Source organism: Elephas maximus, chromosome 6, assembly GCF_024166365.1.
Source record: "Elephas maximus indicus isolate mEleMax1 chromosome 6, mEleMax1 primary haplotype, whole genome shotgun sequence".
Taxonomy (NCBI): Eukaryota; Metazoa; Chordata; class Mammalia; order Proboscidea; family Elephantidae; genus Elephas; species Elephas maximus.
This window is the reverse complement of record NC_064824.1, coordinates 29,413,076-29,434,204: the sequence shown is the minus strand read 5'-3', so window position 1 is coordinate 29,434,204 and position 21,129 is coordinate 29,413,076. Positions and strand designations below refer to the sequence as shown.

Sequence of the window (21,129 nt, the reverse complement as noted above, 5' to 3'; positions counted from 1 at the left end):
AAGGATTTAAGAGTACCCCTGTAAGTATGGAAAATGTTTTATTTTTAGATGCCATCAAGTCGGTTCTGACTCTTAGCAACCCTATGTACAACAGAACGAAATATTGGCTGGTCCTCTGCCATTTTCACAATTGTTGCTATGTTTGAGCCCATTGTTGTAGCCACTGTGTCCATCCATTTCGTTGAGGGTCTTCCCCTTCTTTTTTGACCCCCTACCTTAACAAGCATGATGTCCTTCTCCAGGGACTGGTCCCTCCTGATGTCTCTGGTGCAATGAATTGCTTATATGGCCCTTCTAGCCACAGTCTTTGTGACTCACTCACAATGATTGTGTCGGGCCATGCAAATAAGGTACATGGAACCCTAATGAAGGGACTGGTCAGTTTTGCCATCCCGTTAGGCTTAAAATGACCTTTCCGAGAGGCGAGAAGAGAGGATTTCACTACTACCAAGAAAGAGAAGCCAAGAGTGCAGCATGTCCTTTGAACCTGGGAATCCTTGCGCTGAGAAGTTCCTGGAACCAGGAGACTGACAGAAAGAGAGAGAGAGAGTTGTAACACTGAAGACGGTGAGAAGCAGTGGCAGATAAACAGTGGCAGGAGAGACTGGCACGAGACCACCCATTAGGCTTCCCAGCCCACTGACTGAGAAAGCTCCGTGCCTTTAGGTAGGAGGCTTGCTGGCAGAGTAGGGTGCCTCGTGGCATTTGGCGGAGCTAGGCTTGCCGAGCTGAGTGGCTTCGGGTCGAGGCTTCCTGGCAGAGTGGCCAGAGAGAGACCTGCCTACTGAGAAGAGGCTGTCCTGACCAAAGAACTGTATTCTGAACATTCCTGAACATGAACTAGAACCTGTTACTTCCCTAATAAACCCCAGAACTGCACGAATGGTCTGTGAGTTCTGTGTGGTCATTGCAATGAATTATCAAATACAGTAGAGAAGTACAGAGTGACATGGAAGGGACAGGTGCTGTCAGAATTGGTAAGACGGTTGGAGGCTGGAGGCATGTCTGACCTCCACCTCACAGGAATCGGCCTGGATTGCTGATCTTGATTCTCCTCCCTTGTGAAGTTAGAGGAGGTCAGATGCCTCTGGTCACACCATTTTTACAATGTCTAAAGTACATGACATGAAGTCTTGCCATCTTTGCTTCTGAGGAGCATTCTGGCTGTACTTCTTCCAAGACAGGTTTGTTCATTCTTCTGGCAGTCTATGGTATACTCAAAATTCTTCCCCACCACCATAATTCAAAGGCATCGATTCTTCTTTGGTCTTCCTTATTCATTGTCCAGCTTTCACATGCACATGAGACAACTGGAAATACCACGGCTTGGGAACCACGGCTTGGGAGCCACCACTCGTCTGTCAGTTTGTCATACTATGGTGGTTTGCATGTTGTTGTGATGCTGGAGTTTATGCTACCGGTATTTTAAATACCAGCAGGGTCACCCACGGTGGACAGATTTCAGTGGAACAATCAGACTAAGACAGACTGGGAAGAAGGAACTTGCAATCTACTTCTGAAAAAAACCAGCCCGGTGACAACCTTATGGAAAATAGAGCTGGTGTATTTTAGCCTTTAGCTAGAAATCTTACTGTTGCATATTCCTTGTAATGGTGGAAAAATCAATCATGAACATCTTGACAACAGAATGATAAGGGTAGATTTTTAAGGCTGTTGCTTTCGTACCCAGTGATGGGATAACTGGTTAACAAAATAATTAAATTATACATAAACCAATTATCCCATGGCGGGGCAGCAGGGGGAAGGAAACATTTCTTTCTTTCTGAAACCTCAGAGGATTATTAGGATTGGAGGACAGCCAGGACTGGCAATAACTCCAAGGACTGAAACAAACAGCCCTCAGATGAGCAACATTTTCCTAAGAAAGAGTGTCATTAATAACACACAGGAAAAATCTTGCTCCAGGCTAATAACTCAATCTCCTAATCCCTCACTTGATTTTCTGTCTGTTCCATCCAGGGTTCTTTAATGAGTTAAACCCACCAGGACAGCATCACGCCAATAAAGCTGTGCTCCAGAATGAGCTCATTGCCTGCCTGACCTTGAGGTTCCCCAATTTCAAATCATTCTTACTCGTTCTTCTCCTGGCTGCTTCTCAGAACCCTAGTGGCCTACTTCTGCCCGTGGCCACCTTCTTTTGCCCATACTTTAGCCACACTTTTGCAATGCAGACTGTTTTGGATTGAATTGTGTCTCCCAAAAATATGTGATGTAAATCCTAATACCTATACCTGTGAATGTGATACCATTTGGGAATAGGGTTTTCTTTGTTATATGAATGAGACCAAAGCAGTATAGGGTGTGTTTTAAGTTAATCGCTTCTGAGATATAAAAGGAGCAGGCCAGGCACAGAGCAGCAAGGAAGCATATATGAGAGAAGACTGATGTCATGTGAGATCACCAAGGAACCAAAGGAAGAGAAGCTGAATGAGACAAGGATTTTCCCCCAGAGCAGAGAGAGCCTTCCCCTAGACCCGATGCCCTGGATTCAGACAGCTAGCCTCCTAAACTTAGAGAAAATAAATTTCTGTTCATTAGAGGCACCCACCTGTGGTAATTCTGTTATAGTAGCACTAAGAGATTAAGACAGTCACACCTGGTGCTCTCCCTGAGACAGGGCTTTATCTTCACCCTGGGACAGGTACCATGCTGTGGCACTGGATGCTCCCAATGTCTACACCATCGCTGCCTGACACCAGCGGCTGAGCCAACCCTGCCCAAGCCCTCAGCCAAGGAAGGGGACTAGGGAGCCTTAAAAAGCAGCCTGCAATTCACCACCGTGAAGTCTAAGAACTGAAAACAGTCTTGAGTTCACGGCAATGTGCACAGGACAACAACTGATAGAGAAGCAGAACCATGACACTAACATCCTTCAATCAGAAGGCAAAACTCCTTGGACATGAACTAATCTTTTTAGTGCACTAGCCCCAGGCCACAAAATGAAGAGGCAGCAAAAAAAGTAAAAAAGGGAAAGGCCACCCAGTCTAGAACTTTGGAACTTTAACGCTTACTCCGTGGCCAGGACCCTAGAAATCATTTGTCTTGAGTGAGGAAATATCAAATAAAACAATTTGTTTTTCAACATTCCTCCCCCCAATGATTGAAACTGCTTTGATCTGAGTAGATCTTGTAGCTTAATCTTGAGCACTGTGAATCAAAGAAATTCTCGGAGTCCCTAAACAGAGAGAAACTAGGTCAGGCTTACTTTCAAGGTCCATAGGATGGACAAGTCATTACATGTACTGAAAAAGAAATTGCTGGTAAATACATACACAGCTCAAGTTGAAATTTAAAAGGGGGGAGGGAGTGGCGACAGGAAAAAATAAAATTATAGCCAACGTTAGTAGGAGGTTCAGCATATATATGCACATACTTAGGTAAAGATGACATAACTCTTTGTAGCAACGTTCTGTTCTTTTGAAAAAATAATGACCAACTCTATTATGGCCTTTCCTCTTGTGATTAATGTGACATGTTCTGTTCTAATGGATCACGGACGTACAGAATCTCCTGCTGTGTTTTCAGAGGGCAAGCACAACCAAAACTAAATGGAAAAAATGCATAAGCAAAGTGTCAGATTTTCTCTGAGTGATGCTGTTGTGGGGCTTTTCATGTCCTTCTTTTTGCTAATTAGCATATTATAATTTTTTATTTTTACAATGAACACTAGTAGAATACTTCTTAAAAGGGTTACATTATATAAACATAATTATCATTTACTGAAGGCTTACAATGTGCCAGGCTCTCTAGAAAAAAAAGCCAAAACACTTGCAGGCATTACATCATTTAATCACCCTGAGTACCCTTCGACATGGGTACCATCGCCATGTTGTTGTTGTTGTTAGCTGCTCTTGAGACAGCCCTCGACCACGGTGACCCAATGCACTATGGAACAAAACACTGCTCCTGTACCATCCCCATGATCCGTTACAGATTGGAATGTTATAATCCATGGGGTTTTCACTGACCGATATTTGGAAGTAGATCATCAGGCCTTTCTTCCTAATCTGTCTTAGTCTAGAAACTCTGCTGAAACCTGTTCAGCGTCATAATAACATGCAAGCCTCCACTGACAGACAAGTGGTGGCTACTTCTGAGGTGCACTGGCCGAGACTTGAACACGTATCTTTCATGTGGGAGGCAAGAAGTCTACCACTGAACCACCAATGTCTCACATCACCACATTACATGTGAGGAAATCAAGGCTTAATGGGTTGGGAACCTGACTGAGATGATCTCACCAGTAAGTGGCAGGGCTGGGTGACAATTCAGATCTGTTGCTTCCTTGACCAGGAGACAATAGAGCCACCCTAAAGACCAAGGTTAGTGGAAGACAAGAGAGCTGTTGAGTGGGGAAAGAGGACTGAGTCTAGCTCAGCCAAAATGGATTCTACGCCCAACTGTGCAAATAACTAGGGATGCAACCTTGAACCATTTGGCTGTCAAGTGTTCTCACCTACAAAATGAAGGAGATGAATGGGATAACCTCTTAATTCTATCATTCTATAAGAGCTGAAGGAAACCCTAGTGGTGCAGTGGTTAAACATTTCTGCTGCTAACCAAAAGGATGGCAGTTCACATCCACCAGGCACTCCTTGGAAACTCTATGGGGTAGTTCTACTCTGTCCTATGGGATCACTATGAGTCGGAATTGACTTGATGGCAACAGTTTTTATAAGAGCTGAAAGAGATCTTTTTTATTTCATGCTGGCAGGTTATATATCAAAAGAACAGTGTTAACTATATATCAACACATTGAAAAGTTTATGTATTTGTTCATTTGATATTTTGATTGTACATATATATACATACATATATACATACACATTTACATATTACACACACTACGTGTGTGTGTGTGTGTGTGTGTTATACTGATGACAGGTCAAATGATGTTACTCATTAAGGGATAAAACCAAAAAACCAAACCCACTGCTTTTGAGTCAATTCCTACTCACAGCGACCCTATAAGACAGAGTAGAACTGCCCCATAGAGTTTCCAAGGAGCGCCTGGCGGATCTGAACTGTGGACCTTTTGGTTAGCAGCCATAGCACTTAACTACTATGCCACCAGGGTTTCCCATTAAGGGACAGGTATTGAGAAAAAGAAAAAAAGCACAGGACTTCTCTACCACACTCTACCTCCTGCCCACTCCACTTTCTAAAATTTCAAAAAGGAAATGCTAAAAGCAAAAGACACGTACACGTATAAGTGCTTCTGCTACCTAGGCTGGTCCTCTGCACCAAACACCTCAGTTGATTAATATTTTGTCTACACTGCTTGCTTGAAATGGTTATATACGGGGGCGGGGGGCAGAAAGACAAAAGATAACAACAAAAGTTACAACATGAGCCAAGCACTAGGATAGGCACTTTATACAAATTATCTCATTTGGTCTTCAAAAGAATCCTTCAAAAAAGGCCAATTCTTAAGCCAGATGAAGACACCAAGGCACAGAGAGGGTGAACCCCTTGCCCCTGACAGCAGAGCTAAGGACAGAAGCCAGGGTCTGAAATGACGTCTGTCCCACTTTGAGGTAGGACACTTCATCACCACCAAAGAATTTATTTCTGCAGTCCCATAAGCATAGTCCAGTCTTCAACATTGGAGTATTACTGCCTAAATCTTCTACATGAAATCCTTTAAAAAGAGTTTGTTATGCTCCTCCTGTGAGGCCACACTGTAAGATTAATGGAAGTCAAACAGTTCTCTGCTTCCAGCTCTTGACCCTACTGTCTGTTCTGCACCCAGTGCAAGAAGGATCTTTTTAAAGACTCAAGTCAATCGCTTGTGCTTATTTTACACTTGCTCAAAACCTTCAACTGCCTCTCATTCCACTCAGAATAAAATCTAGAATTTATACCAAGATCCTACAGAATCTGACCTCAACACTTAAATGTCTGTCTCACTCACCCTGCCCTATACATGCAGACCTCCTTGTAAGTCTAAATGCACACCAAGCTCACTCACACTTCAGTAGGGTTGCCAGATTGGGGAGTGGGGGGGTCAGTTGAATTTGAATTTCAGATGAACTTTTTTTCAAGTATGTCTCATATAATATTTGTGATATTCTGACACTTAAATTATTTATTGTGTATCTGAAATTCAAATTTAACTGCATATCTTGTATTTTCTCTGGTGACCCTATAACCCAGAAACCTCAGGGTTTTTGTATTTGCTGTTCTTTCTACCTGGAACACTTCCTTCCAGAGAGTTCCACGCCTCACTCCCTTATTTCCTTGCACTCAGTGCTCAAATTTGTCCTATGAGAAGCCTTTGCTCACCTACATACCTGGTCACTCAAGACTCTTACCCAACTAATTTTTCTTCAGGGTACTCACCATTGGTGAAAATTATTTCATGTGCTAGTTGACTATTCATTGTTTGCTGCTGCTGTTGTTAGTGATCACTGAGTTGATTTTGACTCACAGTGACCCCAGCTGACAGAGCAGAAACTGCCCCACAGAGTTTTCTAGTCTGTAATCTTTATGGGAGCAGATCGCCAGGTCTTTCTCCCATGGAGCCACTGGGTGGGTTAGAACTGCTGATCTTTCACTTAGCAGCTGGCACTTAACCATTGTACCACTAGGGCTCCACTGCTCCATTAGAATATAAGTTTCTGGAGGACAGAAACTTCATCTGTCCTGTTCACTACTGTGTCCCCACCATCAAGATCTGTGCCTGACACACTGATCATCAGCGGCTCCTAACACCACGAAGAGAGAGATATCCAGACATCATGTGCCTCCTGACAGTAGTATAGAATGCCATCCATGAAACAGTCTTGCAAAAAATATTGAGCCTGACTCTAATCAAGTCTTACAAATAACTACCAATTTACAGGAAATACAAATGGTGGAGAAACAAATTAGACAACAACCAAACCCACTGCCATCGAGTTCATTCCTACTCATAGTGACCCTATAGGACAGAGTAGAACTGCTTCACAGAGTTTCCAAAGCAGCAAATCTTTACCAAAGCAGACTGTCATATCCTTCTCCTGTGGTGGGTTTGAACTGCTGACCTTTCGGTTAGTAGCCGAAGAGTTTCAATCACTGCATCACCAGGGCTCCTTTAGACAACATTGGGATATAATCATCAAAACTCAGACTATAAAAACTTGGTAAGAAAATGAAGCAGTTTATTCAATAAAAAATTGCAAAGCGTAAAAATAAACCAAAAAAAAACCAAACCCGTTGCTGTTGAGTCAATTCCGACTCACAGCGACCCCACAACAAACGGCAACCTAAATCTAAAAGACATCAACTATTGCCGGTTTATAGTCCTTATTCGAAACCCAATTCAAATAACTAAACTTTAATTTATAAGATGATCTAGAAATGTGACTACTAACCAGATATTTGATAATATTAAGGAGTTAACATTAATTTTTAGGTGTAAAATGGTAATATGGTAATGTGTTCTAAAATATCTCCCTTCTTTTAAGGACACACACTGAAATATTTATAAATGATATGATGCCTGGGATTTGCTTAAAAATGAGGGGGAACATAGGTGAAATGAGATTGGATAATGGGCAGACAGGGGTGCATCATACTACTTTTAACATATGATTGACATTTTCTATACTAAAAAGCTTAAAAATAAAAAATTAAAAAAAATTTATTGGCATGCAATAGAAATCAATAGACAACATTAAGTGTGCAGAAAAACAAACTGAAGATGACTACTTTGAAGCCCCAGATTGTCACATTTATTACAAACCAAAAAACCAAATCAGTTGCCACGGAGTGGACTCTGACTAATGGTGCCACCTATATGTCAGAGAAAAACTGCTCCATAGGGTTTTCAGTGGATGATCTTTTGGAAATAGACTGTTGCACCTTCCTTCCGAAGCACTCTGGGTGGACCAGAACCTCCAACCTTTTGGTTAGCAGCCAAGGGCGTTAACTGTTTGCATGGTTGTTGTTACTTAGGTACTGTCGAGCAGGTTTTGGCTCACAGAGACCCCCTACGTACACTGGAAGGAAGCACTGCCCGGTCCCGCGCCATCCTCACAATCATTGTTATGCTTGAGCCCACTGTTGCTGACACTGTGTCAATCCATCTCAGCGAGGGTCTTCCTCTTTTTTGCTGACCTTCTACTTTACAAAGCATAATGTCCTCCAGGGACTGGTCCCTCCTCATAACTTGTCCAAAGTAAGTGAGAGGAAGTCTCACCATCCTCCCTTCTAAGGAGTCTTTGGCTGTACTTCTTCCAAGACAGTTTTGTTCATTCTTCTGGCAGTCCATAATATGGTCAATACTCATAATTCAAAGGTATCAATTCTTCTTCAATCTTCCTTATTCATTGTCCGCCTTTCGCATGCACATGGAAAAAAAAAAAAACTGAAAATACCACAGTTAGAGTCAGGCACACCTTAGTTCTTAAAGTAACATCTTTGGTTTTTAACACTTTAAAGTGGTCTTTGAAGCAGATTTGCCCAATGCAATATGTTGTTTGATTTCTTGACTGTTGCTTCCATTGGTGTTAATGTGGATTCAAGTAAAATGAAATCCCTGACAACTTCAATCTTTTCTCCGTTTATCATGATGTTGTTTACTGGTCCAGTTGTGAGGATTTTTGTTCTCTTTATGTTGTGATGTAATCCATACTGAAGGCTCTAGTATTTGCCTTTCATCAGTAAGTGCTCTAAGTCCTCTTCACTTTCAACAAGACTGTGTCATCTGCATGTCGCACGTTGTTAACGAGTCTTCCTCCAACCCTGATGCTGAGTTCTTCCTCATATATTCTAGCTTTTCAGAGTACTTACTCAGCATAGAGACTGAAGAAGTGTAGCAGAAGGATACAACCCTGATGCACACTTTTCCTGGTTTTAAAACACACAGTATCCCCTTGTTCTGTTTGAACGGCTGCCTCTGGGTCCATGTACAGGTTCCTCATGTGCACAATGAAGCATGATGGAACTCCCATTCTTCACAATGTTATCCATAATTTGTTATGATCCACACAGTTGAATTCCTTTGTATAGCCAATAAAACACAGGTAAACATCTTTCTAGTATTCTCTGCCCTCAGCCAAGATCCATTTGACATCAGTAATGATATCCCTCATTCCAAGTCCTCTTCCAAATCCAGCTTGGATTTCTGGTAGTTCTTTGTTGATGTACTGCTGCAACCACTTTTGAGTGATATTCAGCAAAATTTTACTTGTGTGTGATATTAATGATATTGTTCAATAATTTCCACATTCTGTTCGATCACCTTTCTTTGCAATGGGCACGAATATGGATCTCTTCCAGACGACTGGCCAGGTAGCTGCCTTCCAAATTCTTGGCATAGATGAGTGAGCACCTTCAGCTCTGCATCCTTTTGTTCAAACATCTCAACTGGTATTCTGCCAATTCCTGGAGCCTAGTTCAGTGCTGCCGCTATTCATTAGGTTTTCACTGGCTAATGCTTTTCAGAAGTTCCGTTGTACGTAGGGTTGCTATGAGTCGGAACTGACTTGACGGCACCTAACAACAACAACAACAGTTCTATGCCAACGCTTTCAGTGCAGCTTGGACTTCTTTTCTTTCTTCGGTCCCTCCTGAACGGTTGAACGCCCGCCAACTCTTTTCGGTACAGCGACTCTTGTGTGTTCCTTCCATCTTCTTTTGATGTTTCCTGCGTCATTCAGTATTTTCCCCTCGAATCTTTCAATATTGCAACTCGAGGCTTGAATTTTTTCTTCAGTTCTTTTAGCTTGAGAAATGCCAAGCATGTTCTTCACTTTTGGTTTTCTAACTTCAGGTCTTCGCACATTTCATTATAATACTTTCCTTTGTCTCCTGGAGCTATCCTTTGAAATCTTCTGTTCAGTTTTTTTACTTCATCATTTCTTCCACACACTTTAGCTACTCTAAGTTCAAGAGCAAATTTTAGAGTCTCTTTTGACCATCCATTTTGGTCTTCTCTTTCTTTCCTGTCTTTTTAATGACCTTTTGCTTTCTTCATGTATGATATCATTCCACAACTCATCTGGTCTTTGGTCGTTATTAGCATTCAATGTGTCAAATTTATTCTTCAGATGGTCTCTAACTAAGCTCGGGTGAGACATACTGAAGGTCATATTTTGGCTCTCGTGGACTTGCTTTAATTTTCTACAGCTTCAACTTAAACTTGCATGTGAGTAGTTGATGCTCTGTTCTGCAGTTGACCCTGGCCTTGATCTGACTGATGATATTGAGCTTTTTCATTTTGTCTTTCCACAGATGTATTTGATTCCTGCACATTCCATCTGGCAAGATTCATGTGTATTGTCACCTTTTTATGTTGTTGAAAAACGTATTTGCAACAAAAAAGTCACTGGTCTCACAAAATTCTATCATGTGATCTCCGGTCTCATTTCTATCACCAAGGCTGTATTTTCCAACTACTGATCCTTCTTCGTTTTCAACTTTCACATTCCAATCATCAGTAATTACCAGTGCATCTTAATTGCATGTTTGATCAATTTTAGAATGCAGATGTTGGTAAAAACCCACTTCTTTGGCCTTAGTGGTTTGTGTGTAAATTTTAATACTAGTCATATTAACTGGTCTTCCTTGTAGGTGTATTGATATTATACTGACAGCACTGTAATTCCAGATAGATCTGGAACTGTTCTTTTTGACAATGAATGCAATGTTATTCCTCTTTGTCATTCCTGGCGTAGTAGACCATAAGACTGTCCAATTCAAAATGGCCAACACCAGTGCATTTCAGCTCACTAATGCCAAGGTATCGATGTTTATGCATGCCATTTCATTTTTGACAACTTCCAATTTTCCTAGATTCATACTCATACATTCCACATTCAGGTTATTAATGGATGTTTGCAGCTGTTTCTTCTCATTTTGAGTAGTGCTAAATCAGCAAATGATTGTCCCAAAATCTTTACTTAATCCATGTCATTAAGGTTGACTCTGCTTTGAGCAGGCAGCTCTTCCCCAATCATATTTTGAGGGCCTTCCAATCTGAGGGGCTCACCTTCCAGCACTATATCAGAAAATGTTCTGCTGCTATTCCTAAGGTTTTCACTGGCCAATTTTTTCAGAAGTAGACTGCCAGGTCCTTCTTCCTATTCTGTCTTAGTATGGAAGTTCCACTGAAATCTGTCCACCATGGGTGACCCTGGTGGTATTTGAAACACCAGTGTCATAGATTCCAACATCACAGCAACACCCACGTGTTGCACCACCTAGGGACTCCACATGTATTAAAAATGTTAATCAAAGAAGTGCTGGTTTGGGGTTTGGCCAAGTCCTGTCGTTTGCCTTTCTAATTTATGTAAGGCTGAGGCCAGAACAAAAAGTCTAAATGTAAATATTACAGTATCTGAAACTTAAAAATAGACAGGAAACATCACTAAGAATACGGACCTGAGAGAGGGAAGAGAATGAGGGGAGAAAACTGAGAAATCAGTTAGGCTGACTGATAAATAGTACTCTGTAAACTCAGGACTGTTTTATACAAAAATTCTTTTTCTAAGGATGTCTAGAACTTGGGTAATAAGAACAAATAATATACACAGATGAAAAGGATTAGAAATAAAGGCTGAACTCAAGAAATGAAAAGAACATGATTACAAATCTGTGCCATATCCTTTTGTGCCAAGAAATATTATCTCACTGAAAGAGAATTTCCTATTTCAAAAGTCTAAGCATTCAAAAGGTATGCGGTGGTATTCTCGTCTAACAGTCTAGCGATATTTTTTAAGTACTCCCCAGCCCAGGCCAGAATGTTAGTTGTATTTTTTTCATTCAGGTTTTCTCCTACAACCTAAAGAGTCAATTCCTTATCGTTGCCCACTTTGACAAATTAATCAGTGCAACACCATTTCCAAGTTATCTTTAGCAGGCAACACAGCCCATAAATTCAAATCATTGTACTGGTTTTTAGGATTTCATTTCGTGGTCGCATTCACAAACATTTAAGCTTTCAACCTTTGCTGTTGGGCATTAATCTTGGCATTAATCAAGGGACTAAGTACGCTGAATTTAAACTCAAGGTTAATAGCGTGCTCAGTCAATATTAGTTTTACATACTGCCAAGGGAGAGTGCAAAGAGGCAAAGACGTTTATGCCTGGTGTTCATAATGTAAGAACCAGATTGATGAGTAAGGCATGAAATTGCTTCTTTTGTTCCTTTACGAAATACACACATACACACACGCATACGGCATACACACGTACACACACACACTCACTAATCTAGTCCAAATTGGCAACAGTTTGTATACATCCTAAAATCTAGCAATCAATCGCCGTGCAATTTGATTACTTCAGAGCAATTATATTTGCAATGGCAACAGAAATTTTTAAAAAAAGCACAAAAAATATTAAGAAGCTTAGAAAGGTTTAATGTTTGCTAGTTGCTAGAACAACTAGGTAAAGAGAAGAATATGAGTGGGTATCCAATATGTTAGCATCATCTACCAATATAACATCAAGAGGGGTGAAGAAATTCACTCTAGGTTTTGTAAAAGCTGATAGCGGTAAAAGACTCTGTGGAGAGCTAAGTTAATATACCTGAAACAATGACATTCGGAGCGATCGCTTCATAGGTCCTTGTCTCTATAACGGGAGTAGTTACATGGCTCACAAAAACAGATAGAGAAAATGAACTGCCTGATGTTCTGGAAATGCAAGGCTGCCTAATGAATCATTCCCTCACTCCTACCGCTTGGACTGGCTGAGCACCTGCTATCTGTGAGTTACGGCCTCTGGAGAGCTGATGCTGATTCTCTTTCTTCGGGGGAAGGATATCATCGCAATTACGGAGTATTAGAAAACTAGCCATGAAGAATGACTAATTGAAACGAGCTAAATGAGAGGCATATTTCAAACACAAGTGGTCTGAACAGATAACGGAATGTAAATCAAGTTATTAACCCGATTTTGGTTTTCCTTTTACATGAAGGGGTAACTGTAATGGAAAGTGCAGGACTCTGGAGATAGGCGACTTAACTTCTCTGAGTTATCTATGTGTTTTTTCTCTCTTGAGAGACTGAAATGAAATCATGCGTTTGAAAGGTCTGGCATACAGTGGTGGCTCAATAATGTTTCATTCTTTTATTGTCTGCTACTCAAACACCAGAGTCGCTGGGTGCTGCAAACAGTTAAGTGTTTGGCTGGTGGTTCAAGTCCAACCGAGAGGTGCCTTGGAAGAAAGGCCTGGTGATCTGCTCCAAAAAATCAGCCCTTAAAAACCTTATGGAGCACAGTTCTACCGTGACACACGTGAGATCGCCATGAGTCAGAGCTGACTTGATGACTTGGTGACAGCTGGTTGATTTTACCCAAACCCCTATCCTACGTGAGGGCAAGAACTAGATTTTTATCTCCACACCCCCAGTCCCTAATTCAGTGTCAGATGCATAATAAGCAGCTGTAGAGACATCATAAAGGGAAATGTTGATGGCTTTACTTCCTGTGATTTAGCAAAGATTTGTAGACTCCAAGCTGGTGAGGGTAAAGTAGACATTTATAATGCCATAACTCAGTGGAAGCTGGCACACTGGGACACCCATGGGGAGGAGAATGAAGGAAGACTGCCGGCTCCTAAGACTGGTCTCCATCTGAGTGCTTCCATTCCTGGGTGACTGACCATGAGGGACACTGTACTTCATGTCCTCTGCTATCTGTCAACGTTCTGAGGCTAAAGGCAGATAGAAACAAGAATTGTCACTTCAATAAGGACTAAGAAAGGAATAAAAGTCACTGGTCTTATGCTGATCATGTAAACAAGTCAATGTCATCTCCACCAGTGAAGATGTCCTTCATAAGCCATTTTCCCAACTGCAAAAGAAACCTGGCATACGACCCAGGAAGGACAGGATTCGGGGTTTGATGAAACAACAAAATTAAAGAAAGTTTAAAGAAGGCAAGAAAAAAACCCTGGACTACCTAAGAGCATCCAAGGGCCATGAATGTTGTTCAGGATTTTAAAAGTACTAGGAAGGAATTAACCGACTTCAGAAAACAACTCTAATAATTTTACATTAAAAATGGCAGGGATGCACTGGTGGCCCGTATCCCCAGCTCACCATTTGAATGCAAACAGATGTATCAGAACAACAGAAAAGAAGACAAGGTCAATGGCTAAATTTCTACATTACTGGAAGTCGAAGGAAGTAAAATTATATTAGGTTGGTAAATGAGAACTAAAAACTGATTCTATATCTAAAATGGAATCAAGGGCCCACATAAAACCTCCCAAGCTGACACTCTGAAACTATCCTCAAATAATGACATCAGAAGCCATAAAAAACGTGTTAGTTATGTTAACTGAGTGTCTATCTGGTCTGGTGATCTACTTGTGAAAATCAGCCAATGAAAACCCTGCGGTTCACAAGAGAACACTGTCCGATCCACAACCGATCATGGGGATGGCAGAGGACCAGGGAACATTTTGTTCCATTGTGCGTGACATCGCCATGAGTTGGGGCTAACTTGATGACAGCTAACAACAACATCTTCTGGGCTCTACTATACGCACATTCTTATATAAACTCAGGAATCCTCACAACATCCTCATGACAAGGTCCTTTAAAAACAAACAGAAAATAAAACTACTGTTTTATAATTGAAGAACCAGAGGCACAAAGAGGGTAAGTAACTTTTCCAAAGCCACAGAGCTTGGAGAGCAGCAGACACAAAGCTGGCATCAAGTATAAGGCAGGACTTCTGACTGAAGTGACCACATTGGTGAAATTCTCCTCTAACTCTCTGAGGGTACCTACAGTGATGGCATGATGAAGTGGAATTTGTAAGAAGCCCAGAGGTTCAAGGATATTTTTAGAGGAAGACTAAAAAAGAGGGTCCTGGTTTTCTTCCCCGGGGAACCATCTCCACCCTTCCCAGGCCTAATCACCTGCGTCCTTTCTTCCTCTTCCACTTGACTCTTCTAGGATAAAGAATGCACAGCGTGGTACCCAGAAATACACGTTCTCGGTAATGACTGACAAACAACGAGTGCAACAGGTGTTCAATAAGTGCCCTCTGAACTGAATTCAGTGACACAGAAAGAAAAACCCAATCAGCTCTGCAAGAAGAGAGTAACTAGGCAATGAAGCACAGCCCAATGCCTCACTCAGGGGCCAACAATAGATGCAGGTAGTCCCCAACTTAGGATGGCATTCCATTCTGATAGCTCCATCATAAGTCAGTTCTGACCTAAGTCCATTACCTCACTTCAAATTAACAACTGGTGGTTCTTACGGTACAAATGCTGAATAAGATCACGCTATAGGCCTGGTCTACAATGAAGCTGGGGTCAGTGTCATAACAATGAAGTAGGAGCGGTAACGGCTATGGGGTGAGCATGGTTCAGTTGTTGTACATTGTAGAGTTGAACATTGCCTAGCTTCCTATCTGTTACGACTTCTGATACCGATGCCGACACCAACTTCATTGTAGACCAGGCCATAGCCTGCTATAGGGCAGTGTTTTGAACATAAATCATAAAACTGAACATCTTGGAGTGAACATCTGAGAATGATAACATCAGCAAATTACGTGCTACAACACTGTACGTAGTACATATTACTAATGATAAGACAAAGAAAAAAAGGACAGTTGAAAGTGCAGTTTGTTGTAACCTGAATACGTCCTAAGTCGGGGACTACCTGTATCTGTGACCTATCATATATGACCCATCCGCCCTATGCGCCTCTCTATTTATTTATTTACTTTGAACATTTTATTGTGGTTTGGGTGAAAGTTTACAGACATTTTGCTTTGTGACATCAGTTGCGATCCCCTCAATGTGACAGCACTCTACCTGCTCCCTCCCTGGGTTCCTCGTTTCCATTTGCTCATCTTTCCTGCCCCTTCCTGCCTTCTGAACTTTGTTTTTGGGCAGATGCTGCCCTTTTGGTCTCGTATGGTTGACTGTTCTGAGGCGCATGGGTATTATTATTCACTTTATAGGTCTGTCTATTGTTTGGCTGAAAGGTGATCTCTGGGAGTAGGTTCTATTCCAGGTTTAAAGAATATTTAAGGGCCACAGTCTCAGGGGTTCCACTAGTCTCTATCAGACCCTTAAGTCCGGTCTTTTTTATGAATTTGAATTTTCTGTGTTTTTCTCCCACTCTGTCCAGGACCTTCTACTGTGATCCCAAATCAGAGCGGTCAGTAGTGGTAGCCAGACACCATCTAGTTCTTCTGGTCTTTGGCAGTAGAGACTATGGTTTATGTGGTCCATTAGTCCTTCTGACTAATTGTTTCCTTGAGTCTTTGATTTTCTTTGCTCTGGTCGGGAAGAGACCAATAGTTGTATCTTAAATGGCTGCTTGCTAACTTTTAAGACTCACCAAAGCAGGATGTAGAACACTGTCTTTATAGACTCTTATACCAACTGACTTAGCTGTCCCCGAGACTATGGTCCTAAGCCCTCAAGCCCAGTGACCCAGTTGCTCAAGGTGTTTGATTATGGCTAAGAAGTTTTCAAAACTTTGCCCCATGTGCTCTACTATATACATGGATATCTTGTAGCACATACAAAGACATAGGTAGAAATATCCTCCACCAAAGTTATACATGCTGGTGGGTATACTCCATCCACTCCTGTTCAGCTTATGTATCTACCTATGTACACACTTGTAAATTACTGTTTGTTATTACTGCTACTGCAGGGTTGTGTATGTAATAGTACTTACATGCTGTTGTTTCCTTTTACTCCTACATTCCTCCCAGTGCCTTCCTTTGCCTTGGTCACGCTGTGCAGACATCCCCCTTATTGTGTATTACCTTTCCCTTCACCCAAGTTAATATATGTCTACTATCTAGTTAAAGATCTTCCCTCCTTCCCCCTGCCATCCCCGGTAACCATCAAAGAATGTTTCTTTCAGTATGTGAACCTTTTCTTGACCTTTTATAATAGTGGTCTCATACAATATTTGTCCTTTTGTGATTGACTTATTTCACTCAACATAATATCCTTCAGGTTCATCTACATTGTGAGATGTTTTCGCAGATTCGTCATTAATCTTTAACATTGCGTAGTATTCCATTGTGTGTATACACCATAGTTTATCCATTCATTCGTTGACAGGCACTCACGTTGTTTCCATCTTTTTGCTATTGTAATTAATGCTGCAATGAACACGGGTATGCATATTTCTATTCCCGTCACAGCTCTTATTTCTCTATGACATACACCTAGTAGTGGGATTGCTGGATGATTAGGTATCTCCGTTTCTAACTTTGTAATGAAGGGCCCATGCTGTTTTCCACAGTGGCTGTACCATTTTACAATCCCATCAGCAGTGTATGAGAGTTCCAATCTCCCCACACCCTTGCCAGGATTTGTTGTTTTCAATCACTGCCATACTCCTCTCCATTTACCTTTACCAGATTCTTCCTTACTTTTCTCTCAGCTATACTCTTCTTTCATTGAGGGAAGGGAGAGGTGTCTCCAAAAGAAGGGAATAAAGGCATGAGTAACTGTAGTCCCCTTCCTGCCCGGGTAATCCCTGAGTGGTACAAATGGTTACAGCACTCGCTACTAACCAGAATGTTGGCAGTTTGAATCCACCCAGAGAAGCCTCAGGAGAAAGGCCTGGCAACCTACTTGTGAAAAAACCAGCAATTTAAAGCCCCATGGAGCACAGTTCTACTCCGATACACATGGGGTTCCCATGTGTAGGAACAGACTCGATGGCAGTTGGTTTGGTTTCTGTTTTTTTCCTTCCAGACCATTGTTCCATACCCTCTCAGCTTCCGCCTAAGTGGTGGAAACAGGGCTTAAGTGGAAATGTAAAATCCTCTACTTTTACCTCAACAGTCCATTCCAACATGCAAACTCTTAGGAGGGAGTGAAACTAGCTCAGCTTGTCAATCAGGGAGCACAGTTGGACTCTGACTAAATTCTATCAAATGGAAAAAAGAAGAAAACTTTTGAAAATTAAATGGAATAAGAAACCTTTTCCTCAGGGCAGGAAAGGTGCTTGTAACTGACTTGTCACTGGAGTGAAGGTTCACCCAGGGCTCCGGGGCCTTACTCCCCTGGAGAAGGAAAGGAGAAGGCGGGCCATGGGACTCACGAGCCAGAAACACTGAATTAAGTGCTACAGAATCAATTTGCCAGCAGCCTGCAAATAAGGAAGATCACACACAACTCTCAGTGCTTTTAATTTCCAAGAGATATTTTAACCGTCATTAGCTCTGGGGTTCCTGGGATAGCAGTGGCGTGGTTATGGGGCAAACTTACCAAAGAAAAAAAAAACCCAGAGGATTGGACAATACTGAAGAACCAGAAGTAACAGTCTAGGAGAGAGGCTGCCAGAGGAGCTAAAACCCACAGAATCCTGAGCCATACACCCTTAGCAAGGCTGGTTTGGCCTCCATCCCCAAAAGAAGCCCCTCCCGGCCACCTTATACACTGAGTGGAGAGAAGTACCTGAGTCCCACAGGATAAACAGGGCAAAAGCATTCGATTCAGCCATGTATTTTCTTAATCTTTAAAAATGGAGGCATTTGCCTTCCTGCATGGCACCATCAGGGAGCTGTTACTACAACTGGTCCAACGGCAAGAGCAATCAAAAACGCAGGCGCGAATCAAAAGAAACGGCAGTGGAAAGCCTGCCCTGGGTGCACATTCTCTGAAATTAGTATATGAGCACCTGTTTCACAAGGCCCTGAAGGGCTGCCCACTGTCCACGGTGGAGGGGGCACCGGTGCTGATCCCCTACTTGTTTCCTTCTCTATATATGGGAGATTAGACAGATACAGACAAACAGATAGATATGTATATATATATATGACAAGTGCTGACTCTACCCCGCCCCCTTGACTCTCCTAAAGGTCAAACAGAGATCACTGAAACCTGTAACACATTCCATGTTTCATGGGCCCTGATCTGTAAAATTTGCCAGCAGCCTGCTAATGGGGAAAATCACACACCCAACTCTCAGTGCTTTTAATTTCCAAGAGGTATTTTAATAACCAGAGTCCCTGGGTGGTGCGAATGGTTAGCGCCTGGAAATCTACTTCCGAAAAATTAGCTGCTGAAAACCCTATGGAGCACAGTTCTACTCTGACACACATGGGGTCCCCATGAGTCAGAATCAACTGGCCAGCAACTGTTTCTGGTTCTGGTTATTTTAAGGGCTGTCATTAGCGGTGGCATTCTCATGATAGCAGTGGGGTGGCCATGAGGCAACCTTGTCAAAAAAGGCTCTATGTCCTCAAAAAAAAAAAAAAAATCGCTACTTAAATGCAACAGTACAAATGAAAATGAAGCCCAGATAAAAAGAAGAAAAAAAAAAAAAGGTGAAATACCTACCTCAAGCTATTTTCCCTCAGGAAAAAAAGGTCTTCCTACTTGGGGAGAGTAATAAAAAAAGGGAAACACGCCCTCCATGTAAATATGCCCGTTTTAAAACTTTTCAAATTCCACCCTTGGCTACAAAACAGACAATCCACATATTCACCCTCAGACGCCACAGAAGCGACTCACCTCACTGAGGTAAATAAAAAAGGAGCAGGTGGACCCATCCACTCCATAGTCTGCGTAGCAGGGATCCGAGCGCCACATATCTTTCATCCACTGAAACGAAAAGAGCCAGATAAGGACATCACCTAGCAGCCCCTTCTCAGGGCTCCTGCATATCAGGTGACAGATGAAAGGGTAGGGAGGCCAAGGATGGGGTGAATGGCTCACATAGTGGCCTACATAACAGAGCGATGGAGTCCCTGAGCTCAGGTCAACATGACCATTGTTCAGCTCCTGACTGATCCACAGGCAGACAGTGGCTAAGCTGGGCCTCACAGAAGTGCTTACATTGGAGGGAGGCCGTGGGACGGTTCAGGTAATAAAGCCCAGGCGAGGCAACGGCTAGGAGAGTTTTATCAAAAGCAAGTGCCTAATGTGACCCTGGGTGGCGCAAACAGTTAAGCCCTCAACTATTACTCGAAAGGTTGGCAGTTTGAACCCACCCAGAGGCACCCTGGAAGAAAGGCCTGGCAATCTGCTTCTGAAAGATCACAGCCTCAAAAACCCTATGGGCAGTTCTACCCTGACACACAAAGGGTCACCATGAGTCAGAACTGACTCAATGGCAACTGGTTTGGGTTTTTTTTGTTGTTTTTGTTTTGTTGATGAGATTCATGCATGTAAATACCCCCTGCTCAAAGAAACAGAGTTTCACCTGCCCTTTGTACAGTGCCTGGAACAGAGCGTGGAATGGGTGAATGAACGTGCATTCACAGGCATCCCAACCCGAGACTACGGAAATGCTTCTAGGGTTTGGGCTCACCACCCTAACTGCATACCTAAACTGAAACTTTCCTCTGAAAATTACCCAGCAGGAGTGGACTCCCGAGGGGCAGATCATACAAATGGAATTAAAAGAAAAAAACGTTCTTAAGAGTGAATGACTGGCTAAGAACTTCTGGGTTATCAACCCCAAATGAAAATATGCATTTAAACCACAATCCGGAGACCTCAGTGTGGGGGGCTTGGGGACTGTGCAGCTAGGACACTAAATAACAGCAGGCCTTTGTCATTGGCTTTGGAAGCTGGGTGAAGAGAAAAGGCACAGCAGGTGCCTGAAAAGGCCCTGGCTATTTCAGTCTCACCAATACAGAGGTGGCAGCAGAGAAGGGACTGTCACAGCCACAGCCCCAAACTGGCAGAACTGAGGCGATCCTTAAATAGCTCACTTGCCCATCTGCATGGCTGGGAAAGGGAAGGAAGGGGAGGGAAGGGGAAAGGTCATACTGAAGACTGAGGATGATGGAAATGAGCAGGCATCACATCTGCCTTACCTTGATTTTCCCCTCGCAGTGGGGGTAGCCATCCATAGGAGGCAATACACACTTTTCTTGAGCTCCATTAATGATATCTGTAAAAGACAGAAAACCGCAATCAGGATATCATGAAGTTTATAAAAACACAAGCCTAACACCCTATCAAGCAGAGAGGGAGGGCGACAAGCCGGGGGGAGGGGTCTATACTGGTAGCCAGCCATGTTCTGACCCATGGAACCTCATCAGCTCTAAACACATCTGGGTGACCTGACCCAAGGACAGCCTACTTCCAGGATGGCCAAAGAACTATGACATGTGTGGCCTGCCTTGAAAGGGTGAGCTAGGCCAACCAGAGTCCTTGCTCTGAAT

At 42.5% G+C, this 21,129-nt stretch overlaps 1 protein-coding gene across 5 annotated transcripts in view; it reads right to left on the bottom strand.

Moving 5' to 3' along the window:
* The window catches only part of MGAT5 (alpha-1,6-mannosylglycoprotein 6-beta-N-acetylglucosaminyltransferase), a 425,977-nt gene that overhangs the window by 159,375 nt on the left and 245,473 nt on the right, over positions 1 to 21,129 (bottom strand). For all 5 annotated transcript variants that reach the window (XM_049889210.1, XM_049889214.1, XM_049889212.1 and 2 more), the window contains 2 exons: positions 20,779 to 20,855; positions 19,469 to 19,558 (listed from right to left, as the gene is read on the bottom strand). In XM_049889210.1, coding sequence (XP_049745167.1) covers positions 19,469 to 19,558; positions 20,779 to 20,855 — 167 coding nt within the window. The remainder of the gene's footprint in view (positions 1 to 19,468; positions 19,559 to 20,778; positions 20,856 to 21,129) is intronic.